General features: G+C 40.8%; 2 protein-coding genes across 2 annotated transcripts in view; both read right to left on the bottom strand.

Moving 5' to 3' along the window:
* Positions 1-240: 240 nt before the first annotated feature.
* Positions 241-2,277, bottom strand: LRAT (lecithin retinol acyltransferase). Its single transcript, XM_066549037.1, has 2 exons — positions 1,735-2,277; positions 241-1,268 (listed from the first exon to the last, which is right to left on the bottom strand). The coding sequence occupies exons 1-2, from the start codon at positions 2,275-2,277 to the stop codon at positions 1,116-1,118; spliced, it is 696 nt and encodes a 231-aa protein (XP_066405134.1). The 3' UTR covers positions 241-1,115.
* Positions 2,278-6,407: 4,130 nt separating this feature from the next.
* Positions 6,408-19,117, bottom strand: part of LOC136556084 (uncharacterized) — a 58,000-nt gene continuing 45,290 nt past the window's right edge. The window contains exons 17-20 of the mRNA XM_066549138.1: positions 15,842-15,925; positions 14,172-14,295; positions 9,210-9,300; positions 6,408-8,270 (exon numbers count right to left, since the gene is read on the bottom strand). Of these exons, the coding sequence (XP_066405235.1) occupies positions 8,196-8,270; positions 9,210-9,300; positions 14,172-14,295; positions 15,842-15,925 (374 nt within the window). The 3' untranslated portion in view covers positions 6,408-8,195. The remainder of the gene's footprint in view (positions 8,271-9,209; positions 9,301-14,171; positions 14,296-15,841; positions 15,926-19,117) is intronic.

Genomic DNA, 19,117 nt, shown 5'->3' with positions numbered 1-19,117 from the left:
AAAAATAGCAAAAGTTTTTAGCATTTAAATAATTGCCTACATGAACTTGATTTCAAATCAAACTTTACACATTCTTGACAAACTGAAAGGCCTCAGCATTGAAGATAAAATGTTTCTAGCACCAGCTACTGGCTTGAAAGTGAATACTTACAAGAGATGAGTATAGGAAGACATGTTGTCTTTCACTGAGAAAGTGTTTTAAGGCAATATCCAAAATGACAATAGAGCCACCATAGAAACTGCTCCAAATGATCCCTGATACTTTACAGCACCTACATAGGTTCCACTGCTGAGGAATGGTAGGAACTAAATTGGTGCCTGTCCTCCTCCTCTCCACCATGTGCCCTAGAATGCTGGAAATGTCCCAACATCTGTACATCACTAGTTGACATAAAGCAAGCAGATTTCTTCCTATAGCTCCTGTAGCTATTTATATTAGCCACAAGGAAACTGGTGAGGAATTGCCATCTTTCCTTATCACTAACCCAATTAAAGAGTTGCTCAATAAGGTAGCAAGTGTTTACACAATTAATGCAAATGACAGATTTCTGAACATTTCTCAAAAGGGAAACTGGCCAAATGTGCTCCCGCAGCACCCAGCTCAGGGTTGGTTTTTCTTCTTTGCTCTCAGAAAAGAGTCAATTTACTTGCATTTCCACCAAGGAGTATTTTAGGAATGGAGACAGTAATTTCTGTATATACACTATATCTATAAAAGGAAGAGGTAAGCAGTTTGTTCTCCATTTCCATCACTTTGTGGAACTCCATCATCCATTTTTATTAATAGTTATGGCACCCAGCTAAACAACTGAAGAACATGAAGGATGTTATTAGAATAATTTTTGGCTAATGATAAGGAGCAGAACTGCATCGCAACCCTACTTTTTCCATGATTTAAAGATGTGTTAAAATATACCAAGATTTTCAGGAAATCTGTTATTTGGCTTACACAGTAAGCTATGCCTTGTGCACTGTGTTCTAGACAAAGTTGCATTTTAAAATGGTGCACAAAGTTAAGAAACTTTACATGATGCCAGTGAGTAATGTGTGCTTTCATAAATACAGTAGTATACATCCTATATACAGACGCTGGATGGAAGACTCCAGGAAGGCTCTTAGCCAGCCATCCACAGAAAGAAGGGAATGAAGATGGTGGGGAGTGTGGTGGACGGTGCCACACCTAGGCAGACTATTGACGCTAGTCCCACAAGCACCGACGCGAGGACGCTCCTCTGGTCCCGAATAATCATCTTCACAGTCTCACAGAACTGGAAAAAAAAAAATTGCAAAAGATGAGATTTAAAGAGGAAAGCTTTGGCTGCAGAGCTGGCGATGCCCACTCTCTCGGGAGAGAACAGCGGTTGCTGCCTCAGCTCTCACACAGGCTCCCCGGTGGGAGGGGAAGAGCTGGACTGGCACCGCATCACCCCCAGCATCACCCCCGGTACTGCCTGTGGCTCTGGCTAGAGGCTGTAGCTTCAGAGCATTTTAGAAGCGTATTGATTGTTCTACTAATTCAGCTTCACTTTCCTCGCCGCTTGAAGCCAGGCTCGCCGCCGTCCCGAGCAGCTCGGCGCCGGCGGCACTGCCCGCTGCGGGAACAGCGGCATCAGCGGCGGCCGGGCCGGCGGGCGGTACCGGCACCCCCGCCCGGGGCCCGCGGCAGCGGCCGGGCCGGCTGCGGGGAGCCGGGCCGCCGGGGGAAGGGCAGCGCCGCCGCTGGCCGGGCCGTACCTTGTCGGTCTGGAAGCTGACGGGGGCTCCGTATCGACAGTAGGTGACGAAGTGCTCGCAGTTGTTCCAGAGCAGGCTGTAGGCCGTGGCTCCCACCAGCTTCTCCGCCCGGCGGGCCGCCTCCTCGCTGCCCAGCACCTGGTCCTCGAAGAGCCGGTCCATGTGGTTGACCAGGATGCTGCCGCCGTAGGCGAAGTCCTCCACCGTGTCCACCCGGACGCTGGCCGTCCTGGCGATGACGCCCAGGATAAGCCGCTTGTTGGTCACCACCTGCTGGATCTGCCGACGGTCGCCGGTGATGGAGGGCAGGATGTCGGGCATCAAGTGGGCGACGCGGTTCTCGCCCAGGTAAATGCCGAAGTGGATGAAGAGGGTGCGGGGCACCTCCAGCAGGTCTCCTCGCTTGAAGCAGCTGGTGTCGTAGTAGCCGGGTGCAGGCGGTGGCGTTTCCCCGCCGGAGCCCGCGGGCAATGGCCGGATGTGGACGAGGAGCATCAGCTTCTCCAGCAGCAGCGAGGCCGCCTGTGGCACGGGGTTCTTCATGGTCGGCGGGGAAACGCTCGGTGTCTCCGAGCAGCTCCTGGCCCCCGGCCTCGCTTTTCTAGGCTACCGGCGGGGCGGGGCGGGCACCCGGGCCGGCCCACCGGGTGAGGGGCGTGTGGGGAGCGCCCGCCCCGAGGACCGGCCGGGCTTTACTGGGGGGCGCGGCGGGCACCCTCAGCCGGCCCGGCCTCCCTCGGTCCGGCCGCGGCGGCGGCTCGGCCCTGAGGATGGCGCGGTGCCCGCAGCCTGGAGCCACCCGCAGCTCCGCCCCGTCTACGGCCGGCGCTGCCCAGGTAGAAGTGCACGGAAAAGTGCGGTTAAAGCCCTTCTCCCGCCCCGGGGAGAGCAGCGAGGGGCTCCCGGGGCCACAGCCGCTCCGTGCACCTTCCCCCGCCGGCGGGACCTGAGGGGCTCCGGGTGCCCGCCCCGGCCGTCGCGGGGGGCAAGCGGCGACCGGATCGGATCGGGGGGGGGCGTGTGGGCTGCCGCGGTGCTCGCACGGTGGCGGGACAGGGGAGGGAGCGTCTGTCTTCCCTGAAAGGAAACAGGTCTCCGAGGAATAGCGGCAAGTCACATTTATAAATGAACTCGCCCCAAAGGTCCGCCAGCTAAGGAAGAGTGGGAAACGGCGGAGCGGCATTCCCGTGCGTTCAGTTTCATGCTAATCCATTATGCAAATGGCTAAATCCTGGCAACGGAGCGCACAAAGGAGCAGCCCTGTCAGGTCAACAATGCCGCCCGATCGGGGCTCGGAAGTTTCAGTGACCAAGCAGGTTCCCGCCCCTTCGGGGATGGCGGGATGATGGATGGGACAGACATTCATTTTACCTGGAAGATGACAGGCCGCGGAGAGTGGCAGGGGAGGCGGCCGTGGCTGCAGCCTTTCACCGAGTCCCCGCCGCCGCGGCCCGGCCCGCTGCCATGGATCTTTGTTCGTGCCGCTGTCGCTCCGGCTGCAGTGGGGAGCTTTCGCCTCTGAGAAACGCGGAACGGGTGGAGGGAGAGGGAAAGAGGATATGTGTGTAAGAACGCTGGAGAAGTCTGGTGGAGCACCTTCCTTTAAACTCGGGCAAACACTGCAACCTTAGGATGCCAAATACGAAACGGGGAAGCGGGAAGAGGAGCGATGGTGTGTAACAGCTTGGCAGCTCTCCACAGGCAAACCGCGTTGAAACAGTAGGTTATTTTTCTCTCCTCAGTCACTTCAAACTCTGTGGAACACGAATGAGACCTCTAGACCACCCCAGAGCTGTAGAATCCCTTTGGTCACACCAGCAAAAAAGAGAACATGTTCACTATCCCTTTTCTTTCCATTAGCAAACAACTCTGGTATGATTTGGAAGGCAAAGGGGATACAAAGGACCCAGCAGGTGAGAGCCTTCTACCCTCACAGATTCTGAACCCAGGTTCAGGATCTTGTAAACATAAAAGTTTATTGATGAACCAAAAGCAAGTTTTCCCACTTCCTCAGTAAAGAAAATATTTCAGGGGAGGGGGTTACCACACTACTTGTCAACAAAAGACAATGGCTGGTACCCTTCTGTTTCCTCCTGCTTGGAGCAGAGAGCAGCTTCTTGGGAAGCTAAGACTATCCTCACCTTGCTGTATCTGCAAAGAAAGAGCCTCCCCACAAGCTCTTGTTCACTTGCTGATTACAGGCCAGCCACAGCACTACTAACAGAATGATCAGGCCTTTGGGATTTTCTCTGGAGTCTCAGCCAAATTTTTATGCAACAGAGGCTTACCCCTCTCAAGTCCCCTACTTCAAATCACATCACTTACGAAAGAGAAAATACCTTTTAGATGTAGCTTATGATGCTTGTACAGGAACCCTGCAGATTAGCCACCAGACACACAATTATATAATTAACCCAGAGTATTTTCAAATCCAGCTGTTGAAAAACATTATTTTGAAGGTTTGAGGCTTTTGCTCCTAGTAAAGAAAAGTGGGGGGAGGAGAAGGAGGAACTTCTCATTTTTAACTAGTGCATTTTAATGGATGAGGGGAAAAGAAATTTAAACACCTCATTTTCATAAAGAGTCTCACCGATTTGGTGATGGTCACAGCAGGTGGCCCAGAGCTGGAGGTACAGAAGGTTGTCAGACTCCACAAAAAGTCCTGGCACAGAAATGTTGCTGTTTCCCTCCTGTGTGGATAAGCACCATTCCTGCCCTGCACTGCTGTCTCAAGACTCCCCCTCTCCCCTTCCCTTAAGCTGTCTAGGGAGTGTCTGAATGGTCTTTACTGAAATAGGCAGTAGAGATGCTTCAGTCCTACAGCTCAGGTCCTGTCCTCTTCCCTGTCCAAAGGTAGGTAGAGGAATTCAGTGAACTCCCTGGCAGATACAGACACTTCCCAATGGGATCTTTCACACGGAGGCAACCTTTGTTTGTTTTCTTCTTGCCAGTTAGCTTTAATCCCAAAATCACCAGGGTCCATTTCAAGTAAATCCAGAAAGGAAAGCAGGATGAAACCGAAGAAGAGGAATTGCCATGAGAAGGAGACTCAAAGCCTTACTACTGCATGGGAGGGCTTCAAAGTAGTAAGGTGAAAGGTGTGACACTTCTGCTGTGCAATTTCCTCATACCTCAGGGACTGAAGAGCTTCCTCTCTCCCTCCCCCCCAGCCACTCACTCCACTCACTCTGAAGCCCAGAAACCCCAGTGAATAAGCCCAAAAGGCATTACAGAACAGACGGGTCTGTGGAATCCACTCGGGTAATGAATACTTCACCACTACCTCACAACTGTTGTGAGCATTACTGTGTGCAAAGCACTAAGTACAACACATCAAAGTAATTCCTGAATAAAACCATTCAGATTCTTGAAAAGTAACCTGCAACCCAACATTTTCTGCTTTCAAACCCAAGGGGTTGCACTTCTATTACTGTCAAACTTCTACAGTGCAATGTAAGGTATACTTACCATAATTTTGCATCTGAAGGAAGAAAACAAGAAAACATACTTTAATGGAAAAACACCTCTACTAGACATGGCAAAACTAAAAATATACACTGTGCATCAAACACTGGCATATCTTCTTGGGTGACTTTTGTATAATAGCTTTTGTACCTTTAGTACACAAATTTAAGTGGGAAAATCTCTCTGGAATATTAAATATAAACCCAGAAACACTGAGGAAGTATTTGTTTGTTGAATGTCATGGAATAATTTAATGATAAAGCTCATGCTTTATTTTTGAGAGTTAGGCTGAGATGCAGTAAGGGAGCTGTGAGAGGTAAGAATGCAGCCTTTGTTTAGTAGTTCAGATGAGCCAAATTACAAAAACTTAAGTAAGCGGTGTAAGCCAGTTTCCATTACACTGAAACTCCTGTATTAGAAGGAACCTTATTTTATGCACTAGACATTACTATTTCCATCCTGCTCTCACAGCTAACACAGTAGGGAAAAGGCAGGAAAGGCAGGGAGTTGGAAGGGTATGTTCTTGCCTATATGAGGAACAGACCTGGTTTAACGAGCAGGCAAATGAATTTTTTAACTGAATGAAGTTAACCAATGCTGACTGCATACATGCTCACCTTTGTGTGTATTTTACCAAACCTCTGTCAATTAGTCAAGCTTTACTTTCAGATCATCTGGGACTGCTGAAATAAGCACAGTTTCATGAATTCAAAACATGTTAAGATATTCAAGGAGAGTAACTTCTCTGGATAGGGATTTTTGGAGGATATAATTTGCAAGAAAAGTATCTGAAAAGCAAAGCCATTTGGTTTAAGCTGGTGTGCTGAAAGAAATAATGGACAGAAAACATGTTTGTGAAGGATAGTTTAACAGCATCCAAAAGAACTACTCCAGAGATAAAAAAAAATAACACCTTTGTATTCCCATATCCAAATCCATTTGAACACTGTACCATTCCTTTCAGCAAATTACAGCTTCCATTACAGAGCTGTAAGTGACCAGCTCTCCAGCAAACGGTATAATTTACTTTTTTGGTTTTTGTATTTAACAAAGACTAGGGACAGAATAGAAAAAAATCTGAACAAAGAAGGGAACCAGCAAGACAATGCATGAAATTGCAGGCAAGTGAAACAACTCCAAAGAAAGAACCCCTGAACTAAATATTACTCTCTTCCAGAAGAAGAAACCACATAAACAACTAAAACAAATTTATACTTTATAAATGTTGACTTTTATTCAGAAACTTATTGCATACACATTTCCAGAGTCACTTAAGCAGCATATTGAGTGAACTGCAAAAATTTACTGTAGCCTTTTTATCCTTGTAGGTTTGCTACTGAGGTCTATCACTTTTTATTTTTTACTTCTCTCAGTACGCTTCCAAATTATTAAGGAGAGTTTTCTAACAAACAATGACTGTAAACATAATAAAACCTCCGTGCCATTTTCCCTTTGAAGTTATTAACTTGGCTATTTTTCTGCAATGAAGTAATGACTTATTTTTTACAACCTGACAATCATGTACACATGGATAGTACCTATGACTTGCTCAGGCAATAATTCTTTAGATGTATAAAGCATTCATTTATGATGCCTTCAATTCAAATGAACAAAACCACAGAAAACGTGGGAACAATTCACTGCATAGTCCTCATTAGCAAGCAAGAGGCTAGGAAATTAGTAACAGCGATAGACAGCACTGGAAATTTAGGAACTAACAGATAGGTTTGGTGACAATTTAAAAAGTCACCAATAATTTTGTCTGCTATTAGTAATGCCTCGTTTTTTCAGCACTAAACAATTAATAAAATCTCCCCAAAATAAACAAAAAGATTAATTTCTGAATATAAAATGCCTGAACACATGAAGTAATATTTTTACAGCTTCTGCAGAGAAAATACAGTTATCAGAATTTCCACCTTGCTATTGTCCCAGGAAATTTGATACAGATTTTTAAATCTTTTCTTAATGAGATGAAGAAGCTCAGAAGTATCCCAATTTGAAAATGCTAATCATATTGTGCATGAAGGGAGATGGAGAGGTCATAACTGGGAGTCAGAAGAAAGAGTACATTGCATTTAACATGATTTTTTCTTCACGGCAGAAGACACCTTTTTGTGGGAAGGGCAATGCAAATGACAGTCAAATAAACTTAATCCATGCATGACTCTGCTGCACAAATCAAGGATTTAATAGCCGTGGAACAAACCACCCAGCCCTGCTTCACCCCTGCCAGGATTGCACCACCACAAGAAGGAGTGAGCAGGCAGACTCTCCTTTCCTCATCTTCAAATTTATTACCACACTAAGATCTGCAATTTACTACTATTCAGTGCTTTCAACTTAAGGATTAATTAGTAAAAGATATTGGAAAATGCAATAAAAAAGTCTATCATTAACCAGACAAAGTGCTGGAAGTTTGGTGGATCACCACCAAAGGTCAGCATTTATGACCAGTCACTGTATAACAGTACCAATTATTACTTTTCTTTATTGCCCAGCAGGGAGAACTGTTCCCCAGTACCAGACACTGCTGCCTTCCCAGCAGTACAGAGCAGGCTACCCAGCCTCACTCACTGCACAGGACACACACAGCTGACAGGACAGCAGTCCCAGTGGTTTCCAAATAAAGGATGGGAGAAGGAAAAGAGAGACAGATGGAACAGGAAGTAATTTCCATCTTGAAAGAAAGATTATCTTGTCTCATAATTAAATGTTATGTTGCCATTTGATTAATTCTATTTTTCAGGAAATAAATTGATTCTTCATCCACTGTATTATCTAGACAGGAAATGTTATCAGGCACAGACAACGCTATTAGTCTGATATTACTCAAAACATTTGCCAATCTGTGCCATATAGCTAAACCTGTGAGAAATAATTGTCAAATTTCTACTCTTTAACCTTAAAAAAAAAATCTCATTCAAGAAGCCAGTTCTTGTTTATAAACTGTTTTTATACCACTAAGTGTTAAAAGCATATATATTAAACACCTGTTATTCTATCAGTGATTTTAAATCAGGAACATTTTTAATCTGGAAATCCAACAGCATCTGTCCAAGTGCTTTACCCTGGAAGAAAAAGAACCAAAACAACATTTTATTTTACTATCTAAACATACCATCTTTTTAAAGGAAGTTTTTTTTAAATGGCTTCATATGAGTGGTTTTCCTATAATCAGGGTGAGAATTCATTCCAAGCTCCTTGAGTTTTCAAGCATCCAAATCTGAACAGACTGAACAGTTTCTTCCATTTATTTGGTACCTAGTGCTAAAATCAATTAATTTGGGGTTCAATTCTATCTATTCATACATAGCATCACCTCACTCTGTGAGCAGTCTTCTTGACTACACTGAGATTATATACACATGAGCATTTCTGAGCCTATGAGCACAGTTGTGTAAGCCATAGCATGGCTCAGGATCTCCTCTTCAGGTTTAGATATTTTAAGTATTTAATACTCATTGTGCATTTGCAAAAAAATTTCTTACTTCCACATTCACATGAAATCATCAACACAAAAGAACTCATATCCATCTGCTTTTCATGTTTATATACAGTATTTATCAGTTTTTTAACTATAGAAGGCATAGGCTAAACGAGGAGTTGTCCTACAGCATGGTTCCTGTATATACTTGGAAACAATCAGAACTGTCTAGTAAATCTGCATTTTTCAAAATGAGGAAAAAGTTTCTGATATTAATTCTGAAATTAGTTTCTGATAAATTAATTTTGCTGGTGCATCAAAAATCTGGTAGTCTTCAAATCAGTAATGCTCTTTATGATGTGCTATCTTATTAGTGCACATCTTTTTCACCAAATATTCCAAATCCACTTTCGACTTTCCTATGTTGTTTTCAAACCTTACAAAATTAAATAGACAGTATCTATTAACAGGAAATTAAAAGGAAGTGGAGTCAAACCCCAAATCTCACAGTTCCAGCCCAAAAGCTGGTTATAAAGAGACCCATAAAAGATGACTACATTAAAATTATTTCTTTGATACATGCCTGAGGGTCACTTCTTAGGGATGCTATACCACCACCACCAAGGGAATTCTTCAGAACAAAATTTAATCCGTGGATTCCTGGTAACTCGTATCTGTAAAATAAAAACTGCACATTATTTTCCAGCAGATTTTGGAAGAAACACATGTAGAGAACATCAGACAAAAATCAGCATGCAAAATTTTTATGCTTCTGATCACAGCCCACTGCTGAGTCAAGTCCAAAAGGTAACAAGATTAACACAAGGCCTTACTTGCCTTGTTCCTTCCTCTTACTCCAAATTACCAGCCCTTAATAGTTTTAAAGCTGGACCATAAGGTAATCATTCTCCTCTATTCAAAAATCACCAATTTCTAATAGGGCTGTTTCTAGAGTTCTTTCTTTCTGTGAGTTAAAGTTGGTATCTGAAAGCCAGAGGTTGAAGATCCAATATGAACTTGGACAACATGAGGGGCAAAAGAAAATATTTGTATTAGCTCCTAGTTCTGATACTGAAAAGTACAATCACTTAATTCCTGGAACTCACTTTTGCTAACAAATGCTGCCAGCTAATTGGAAAGACACCCTCTTCATTACTGAGAAACCTCTGTGAGTCACTACATCAGCTCTTACGACAAACAGATAACTTCATGGCAAATTCAATTCAGAGCTTTCCTGGAGCCATATACTTTGTTCAGATAAAACTTTATTTTAGTGTGACAGACCTATGTTTCTGTTCCATCGCCACTGTAAGCATTTTTCCATCCTTGCTTTTGACTGGTGCAGTTCCAATTTGGAAACTTCTGTAGCAGTTTGGCAAATGGCTCTGTGGTTTCCTATTGTTTCAAATTCCATAAATAGGTCTACAGTATATTTCCATTTGCCTCCCCTTGCAGTGTTTTGCCATCTTCTTTCTATTGTTGGTTTTCTTTGGTTTTGCTTTCCTTCAATATTTTCTTCATCTAAGTACCTGATAGCTTTACTTTAATTCCATAGGAAAGAATTTAAATCAGAACATCATCAAGCCATGAGGAATTAACAAAGATGATATCCAATTTAAATCCTGCTTCCTCCAAGATCACTTATTTTGCTTTAGTCATCTACCTGATCTTCATTTGTTTGGGACAGATTTTTTATATCTTTCCCCTAAAGAAGTGCAATTTCTTGCAGTGCTCTTACACAGCTGATTTTATCACTTTGAGGTTTATCTCTTTCAGCTCCTTTTGAGCACTCTGAAAACCATGGCTGCTGCTGGTGCTCACAGCCCTGTCTGCCCTTTTATCTTGGGCATATGACCTAAACCTCTTGTAGAAAGAGATGATTCTGCTGAGCAGCCTGGCAATCACTTCAGTTCTTGTTCTAGAAAGCAAGAAGTCATCGGAGTGTCCATGTCTGTCTCCCAGGCAAAAAGTGCCAATGAGTCCCTTCAACTTTTTCATTACCCCACTCTTCTTCAGTGTTAGTATTATTAGTTATAATTAAGAAAAAAATTTGGTGTTGGTGTTCTGTTACCCTTTCTCAAAAACTAGTTGACAGGCACCATTATCATGCTTAAAGACAAATCCACTGGGAAGGCAGGAAAGTAGATTAATCTATCAGTGCTCAATTAGACAACAAGAATATGAAGAATAAAGCAATTCTACAATAAGTTACCTACCTAATTTACTAAATTTAATACCATAATCAACTATATGGCACAACCCCACCAAATTTTCTGAAAAACTAAATAAAAATTTCCAATCACCACATACCACGAAAGCCAGAAATATACCAAAGCAAAGCACTACACTATGAATTTTACTCTGAAAAGCTGGCAAAGATTTCCAGGCAGCAAAGAATTTCACAACAGGAAGAGGTCTTCTCAAGAACTAGACTGATGGAATTTTGATTCCTAATATCTCATCTCTCAAAAGAAGTGTCATGAAAATCAATCAGGAAAAACAAATCAGGAGAGAAACTGAAGAGCATATAAATGCAGAAACATATAAGTGGAAGAATTTCATTTCACTTTCTGCAGTAATTTTGGCAGAGGAAATATGCAATACAAGCAACAAAACTTAATTTGGAACACTATTACATGGCATATTAATTCTATTTACTTTAAGAAAATATTTACAGTGGAGTAATGTAGCTAAAATGAGAATTACAAAATAATATATGATGGCCAACATCTTCACTATTTTAAGGCTTGTCTGTAGCATCTGAGCATCCAAAATATTTCCAGAAAGAATATAAACTTGCACAATAAAAGGAAGAAAAACCACTATAAGAATTATAATAGTCTTAAGCAGCAACAATACATTGAACAAAATGCTGGCAGGCATTTACTCAACATAATTAAACAACTTAAGCTTAATTAACTGAGATCTAAAGGAAAAAATATCTAATTGTACAACTTAATTAAATGTTTTAAGAGCTGCATTTAAAAACACAGAAAACAAATAAACCTTTCAAAGAATACTGTATCTGTGACAAAAACCAGTAACAAGGAGTATTCACTGTTCTAGCTGAATTCCCAAGCTTATGCACAATGGAGTGCCTGCTTAACTACTTTCTTTAAAGTGCTGTCCATAGTATTCAGAGAAGTAAGGTCTTTGGGTCAATCTCCCATTAAAAAGCATGGAAATAATAATGATATAAAATTATTTAATGCATTTAAATCAAGGAAAAGACATGATTCTTTTCATCACCGGAAAGCAGGAGCCAAGTCCATAGGCTTAAACAAGTGTTTGCATATGAGAGATACTGTAGAGAAATACTTATTTTTCCTAACAAATGTATGTAAGAAAAAGCCATCTAGAAGGATCAGCATCCACATTTCTTGTTCTTCAGCTCTTGGTGAAAACATCGCATAGGAAGAAATCAGCTGTCAATTTATAATATTTCTGAGTATTGAAATGTTTTCAAAACATTGCATATACCACATTTCAGAAGATGAAAATAGAAAAATCTTACAGGATAGTTTTACTGTCCTTCTTAAATGACTGACCTAGTACCACTGCATAGAAAGTTTCTTGTTCTGCATCTCAAGATACAAAGTATCTGTTAAGAATGTACTCCAGCACTCTACCGTGGGAAGCAATCACCTGAGGATGGAAAGACCATCTTTTTCTATTATTTTACCTGCAGATCTGGAAATTCATGAGTTTTCAGTGTCCTCTACCAAAATAATCCCATCTTTTCTCTTTTTAGTACACCTATTTAATGCCTCTAGTGAGAAAGCATAAAAGGCAGCTGGTTAACAGACTGTTCTGTAGTGATCAAGAGCCACGGTTGGTATGTTTATAGTAGCAAAACTAATACATAGTTTTTAACTACTCACTATTTAAATAAAGGAAATGAAGGAAAATCAGATAGTAAGACAACTCTTTTTTTAATGACAGTTAAAACTAAAAAATAAACAAGTAATTAAAAAACAAACTACACAATCTGAAGCACATGAGCGTAATCCTTATAATCCTAAATATTTACACAAAAGGTTTTATTCTTTTTCCCCAGTAGCTTTCCAATTTACTCACAGAGCTCCATTATCACATCATTAAAGGAAGCCAAAACCACAAACAGATAATCTAATTAATTTGGCTACATCCAAAGAGAGCGAATTTCTGCTTCTATTTATGAACATAAACAGCATTAAGGAATGACAATGAATCCATTTCTAGAACTATCATTAGGAGGAATGACATTGTTTATTTCTTCTTGTCTCTGCTCTGTTTCCGAGGAAATTCAATTACAATTCTTAGTATCACAATTTATTAGATACATAGATTTGTTAGCACTTATGAAACAGTGGGTGAGATCTGCACTGAGCTGCTTATGAAGACAAAACCAGCACTTACAATTCAAAGATCAGGGGTTAAAATAACTCCAAGCTCTCTCTAAGCTTTGAGCTGTACCTTTCTGACTCAAGCTTTCTGAACAAACAAAAAGACAGCCAACAGTTTATCCACTACCCATGGAAATACATAAAGGATTTTGCTAAAAATCTCCTTATATGCAGCATAACTGACTTTGTATCAAAACATGTTTTAGAAGACTGAATGTTTTGTGGCAGTATTCAGCTTTTACTTGTTTTCAAAGAGATAAAAAGGTTTAGAATCTCTTGACTATTTTACTGGACATCCTTAGGAGAGCAAGCTTCATTACCTCATGCTACAGCAAGAGCAGTGTATGTTTCATTCAGTCCCCAGGAAGGGGCCTGAGCATCAACCATAACACAAAAATAAGAATGTTATCTGCTGGCAGAGAATATTCTTTAGTAGGTGAGTATCACATATGTGTCCTGTTTAGGATGTATTCTCTTTCAGATTTTAAGAGAAATCAGCTATGTTTTTTCTTTAAATTCTGGCTTGGTATAGATGGCACAAAAGTGGGTGAGAGTGAACTACTAGAAGGAATACTTTACCTAAAGTGAGTGAACTTCATCAATATTAAAATGCTTTGCAGAAACAGGGACAGTATGAGGCCCATTTCTGATGGATCATCAGGTAAGTTTGGGCTTCAGACTACAGTAGCTGTGTGAATGTCTTTCAGGTAGTGTTTTACAAATTTCTAACTCTCAGTTCAGCATTGGCTCAGAGGCTTGGGAAGCTTCAGTTACTAAGGCTCCTGCAGTTCCCAAATGGTGCAAAACCAGTGGAAAGATAAATTTCTCAAAGGGCATTGGAAGCTATTTCTAGTTGGTAAAGACATTCTGTACTGGCACAAAACAAAGGAACAGCCCCAACAGTACTATGCTAATTCTGAGAATTTAAATGCCTTCACTAAACAGATTCACGGCCTTTGTCCAGCTTCAAGAGAGGCCCAACTTCATGCTCTCAGTGACTATGCTCATGTTGTTATTTAAAAAGTCAAAGGAAGATACATTAAAAACCCCAAAGAAAATACATATAAACTCACAATATTTATATTAACATATTTTAAGATAACTTCTGATACCATCATGTATCTACCATACAACTGTGGGCTGCACAGCAAGCTACTCACCTTGTTACTAGTTCTTCTTCTGGTTTCTCATGCTCTAAAAGGTGTTGAAAGTAATTCTCCAGGGCTTGAGCAGTTAAAGTTTTCTTTAGGTATGGATAGTAGAGAGGATGCCGTGCTATCACACCTGTTAGGCATTAACTGGCATTAGATGAAATAGGAACTGTTAAAACCAATTTGTATTTATCCTTTCAAAATCAATTTGAGGTCCTCCGCTTAACCGAAACTGTACATATGGATCCCCTTTAATGAGCTCCTGAATAAAAAACACAACAGTATGACAGCTCTCCCTCTGTCAATAGAGATGTAGGGTGGAGCATGACACCAAAGAATGTAAGTCACCACTGAGTGAACACTGAATTTTTTTCTGCTGCAAGTAGTCCCTGCCACTGAAAAGACACCTAAAGAACAACAACATCACAACAAACAACCCACAGGCAATTCTCTTCCCTTAAATGGTTTGCAAGACTTAGATGTTTAAGTAATCACAATTAATCACAACAAGGAATGATCAGTGACCAAAGGTTTGGTCCTTGCCTCCTTGCCCCACCTCTTGCCCGGGATCCTGATGTAAGTATGACAAATTGCAATTACATTTTTACTGCTGTAAACATGCTTTATAAGCTTCAGCTAATTTTATGCTGAAGCTGAGGTTCCAGAGCAGGATCAGGAAAACAGCTTTGTATCACTGGGACCTTTTTATCTGGACTTAAATTAGAGGTTAAGTTTGTTGTTGTTAGTGTTGTTCCTTAGAAAACCTGCAGTGTCCTTGTATCTGAAGCAGTCTATTATATATACATCATTCATGACTTGGCAATGCTACACTGCAACAGTGGTCAATCATGAAGAAAAAAGAAAAAATAGGAAAAAGAAAAAAAAAAATCAACATTGCTTCATTCTTCAACCCAAAAAAACTAGTTTCACAAACAAGGACAAGAAAACTATATTCCTGAATACAAATGAACAAAATTCATCAGTTTTAGCACAACAGCTAATAGCAAATCAAATCCCAAACGCACCTTTAATTCATACTGAGCTTTGAACACCACACGCTCTCATCTTCCAACAAGTAAGAGAGCCAATTGTTGCATGCAGAAGTAAGGAATAGAAGGAATTATTAAACAATGCAAGAAGCAGCACAATCAATGCAAAGAGACTGCACACTGAAATATACCATTTGCATTAGCAATATAATAAAAACATTCTTGTACGTATGAGAACACCTTAGTATTTCCTACTAATGTCAATGTTTTAGCCATAGACATGTTACAAAATTAATATATGAAAATATTATACATGATCAGACAACCAAGAAATTATATTATGTAACATACATACATGAAGGACTAGCAAGTGATGTGTAAAAGAAACCTTAAAAAGGCATTTCTTAACTTCTGGGAGCTCAACTTTCCAACCCAAAACAAAAACCTTTTCTTTTTAGTATGACATGCTAGTATTTTTTCTTAGTACCTCAGATTAGAACAGCGGCTAATCAGAAGACTACAGATATTTCATTAGTAAATCCATATTCAATACATATTCTCATTTGTTTCAGCACAATTATAAAAAAGGTCAGGTGATGTTTAAACAAATTAAGACTAGCATTTGGTAGTCTTTTCACTCTTAATGTGAAAATGTTTCATCACTTCAGAAAGCAAAAGAAAGAAAAATACCTATGTTTGCAGAATTGCCTTTGTCTCCACTTCTAGTATAGGCAAGATCTTCTAAGCGGTAAGTGTGTGGACCACTTGGCAGATCTGTACAACAAAAAAATTAATTCCTTTTAATGGTGCTACAAATAATTGCACATTTTGAAGGAGTAACTGTCAGCTTAGGTGCATGTTTTTTGCATTGTTTGCACTGAAAACATTTCTAGTCCTTCTTCTCACAGGAGCACCTAGAGAAAAAGACTGGGGGGGCCAACATTAGGAAGCTGATCCCTCCTGCTCCATCTCCCAAATCCCTTTTACTTTTTTTACAGCCAAATGCATCCTCTTCTCCATGACCCATCAATATGACTTCCATCTTGGCCTTAGCAATGCAGGACCTATGAAAGAGGGATAAGCAGTCTTTTCTTGGCTAGCCAGTAGCTTTTGTCCCCTTAAGACACAGATCTCTGCCTCCAGTGCAGGTGGAAAATACCTGCAGCTGCTCCTGTCCTGATTGAACAGATGTTACAGAATTATCTGCTAATACCTGTAGAAAAGAGTAAAAATTCCTTTTTAAGACATCTCTCATTTGCATTTGCAATATACAGCTTCTTATCCAGCTGTATAGAAGAAACCTAAGATTTCTTTTTCAAGTTACTACTTTTGTAAATATCTTAGTATTATATAAGAAAATGTATGCTTTCTAGGAAGCCAGTCTCAATTTTCTAACTTGTCAATGTTTGAGTATTGCATGTTCAAGGAACATGGAGGTTGTTGCACTTTCCTGAATGAAGTTGATACAAAATATATTATCCATCTATGTATCAAAAAGTGAACCCAGTCCTGTCCAAATCCAGAATTTAATATTGTGGGATTCTCAAAGTACATACCTGAGGTTTGACGGTTAAGTTACACAGCACAGACCTCCTGCAATTGTTGATTATGAGTAGTAGGCTGTCACCATCTACCTCCTGTTCTCTAAAGTGAGAGATGAAGCACCCACTCTGCTAATGAGTTTGAGCTATTCATTGATCACAGCATAACACCGCAACTTGAAGCACGGGCTGTATCCAAGCTTTAGGCAGCAAGAATCGAGTAATTTTCAGTCAGTTCTGCTTCTGATCCAACCTTCCTATGGCCATATGAACTCTCCTGGACTCCTTGGCTTTTCAACCTCACCATCAAATAACAGACTGACCTCCACTCCTGACTCGCAGTAAACATCTCATCCCTCAGTCCTTCTCTCCTCTGTCCCCTTCCTGTCTTTTTTTCTATCCTTCTGGACACAAGTAGCAGTTCTCCCCCCCTCTCTGCTCCTTGGACACCAGCAGGGGGAATATGCAGGGCAGGGAAGTGACAGCCTTCCTGCTTTGTGGCAGCTTTCGTGCAACTGCTGCTGATGGCAGCCAGAGGCAGCAAGTCACAAACGTCCTGAATTTAAAGGAATTGATACAAGGTCTTGTAAATCAATTATGCTGGACTAACTTCATGTTGCAAGGCACAATGCAATGTGAAAATACATCTGTCTGTCCCTTTTGTACTATATTGCTTCTGCTGAGAATACCAAACTATTTGGGTTGATTTTTTTTTTCCTTTTTAAATTTTGTTTTAATTTTAGGGAGTAGGAGACCCAGTATTAAAGATCTTATGCTCCAAATGCTGGCCTGAGGGATTACTTAGTGCACCTACCATGCAGGCACGAGTAGATATGTATTCTGTGAACTGCATCAGGTGATCAGGTAAACCCCGCCCTAGCCTAATCATCCTAACCTTCAACTCCTTCCCGCTCACAGGAAATTGCTGAGAAAGACTGAACCAGGTGAGCCAGGCTGACCTGGGTAAGAGAGAAACTATGTCCAAATCCTACTGGCTGCAGTTTTCACTGACCCTGTCTGTGGCAGTGGCAGCTGGACAGATCCCCCAAGTCCATTTGGGTATGGGGGTAGGAGATATATTGGATAACAAAAATAGCTCAGTAGGGCATGACACATAATTTGTACAGTGTATCTGTGTTTGGTTGAAGGAGATCAGTCAACACTCACAGGAGGAGTTCTGCTGGCACATGTGAGTGGCAATAACAAGGAAAACATAATGAAGAACTAGGGGCTCACCACAGCAACCTCTTCTACTGGCACACTTGGATCAGAAAATCTTCCCACAATCTGCCCAAACAACTTATCAGCACTGAACTGCTTTAATTAAGATCTAGAGTTTTATAATATATATTGCGTCACTGTGAAAGGTGAGCTGAAAGAGTGATTACAGTTCAGTCTGCACATCAGCTCCTCAGTGGTAGAAACTCACAGTAACATGAAATTTGAAGTTAAAGCATACAGTGAGAAAGAGGAACACAGCAGGTTTGTTTTGAGCTTGAAGCTCACAATCTTTTCCACATTCACTTGCAAGCAAAAATGTACCATGAAATGTGGCAGAAAATATTTAAGGGTGTATTTATTTAATTGGGGAATATTATTTTTGATTAAACATCTCCATTGAGAGTGGATCTGAAAGTTCACCTAAAGCTCATTGCTCATTTTGGACAAGACTACCACATTTCATACACTAGAGAAATCACATTAATTTTAATAATTCCATTCAATATACCATTCAAGACAAAATGTGGTGCTTTATCAAAGGCTGAAATTTGACAATATCTAAATTGCATAAGCTACAGAAATCTTTTCTCCATCAGATGTTTTACACAGTCAGCCTCTGACAATCTCCCTTTAAACAAAACCAGTTTAAGTCCGTGTTTCTGGTATTCTCATTTATTATTACCCTAATTGATTTATCTTTCATGACCTGTTTATCAGGAAATTGTTTTCATTTAATAAACATCTTAAATCTACAAAAGAATTCCCTTCAAAGCTAGGGAAAATGGTAAATACAAATTCCACCCTCCCAGAAGCACATCTAGCACATATTTTAAATCCATTTTCACATATTTCTCTTATCTATTCAACAACAACTAACAGTCCCTCACCCTTGAGATAACCATGAAACTAAGAAAAATACTTTCCTCTCTAAATGCTTACAGAAAATGCTTTAGCAGAGGCTATTCCTTTTACAGTCTAACCCATTTGTCTTTCTCATCCATGCTGTCCTACATTAAGCCACAGAAGTAGGTAAGTATTTAGTCATATGCAGAAAACATTTATATTTACAACCAAGGGCAAAAGTTTAGAGATGCTTCTCAGGGGAAACAACCAGAGAAATTCTGCTGTCTCTCAAAAGTGGGATTTTGCCTGAAAAAAGGCCTGAAGAATTCAGTAGCTAACTGCTGGTGTCAGGCACCTCTGA

Source organism: Molothrus aeneus, chromosome 4 (assembly GCF_037042795.1).
Source record: "Molothrus aeneus isolate 106 chromosome 4, BPBGC_Maene_1.0, whole genome shotgun sequence".
In the NCBI taxonomy this organism is placed as follows: Eukaryota; Metazoa; Chordata; class Aves; order Passeriformes; family Icteridae; genus Molothrus; species Molothrus aeneus.
The sequence above is the reverse complement of the archived record's forward strand: the minus strand, read 5'-3'. Positions and strand labels throughout refer to the sequence as shown.

What these genes read in the sequence shown, in the direction of transcription:
- LRAT (XM_066549037.1), bottom strand. Translation starts at nt 2,277, where the DNA reads ATGAAGAACCCCGTGCCACAGGCGGCCTCGCTGCTGCTGGAGAAGCTG. An exon ending in TCAGCTTCCAGACCGACAAG is followed by an intron (nt 1,269 to 1,734) that starts GTACGGCCCGGC and finishes TTTTTTTTCCAG; the next exon opens with TTCTGTGAGACTGTGAAGAT.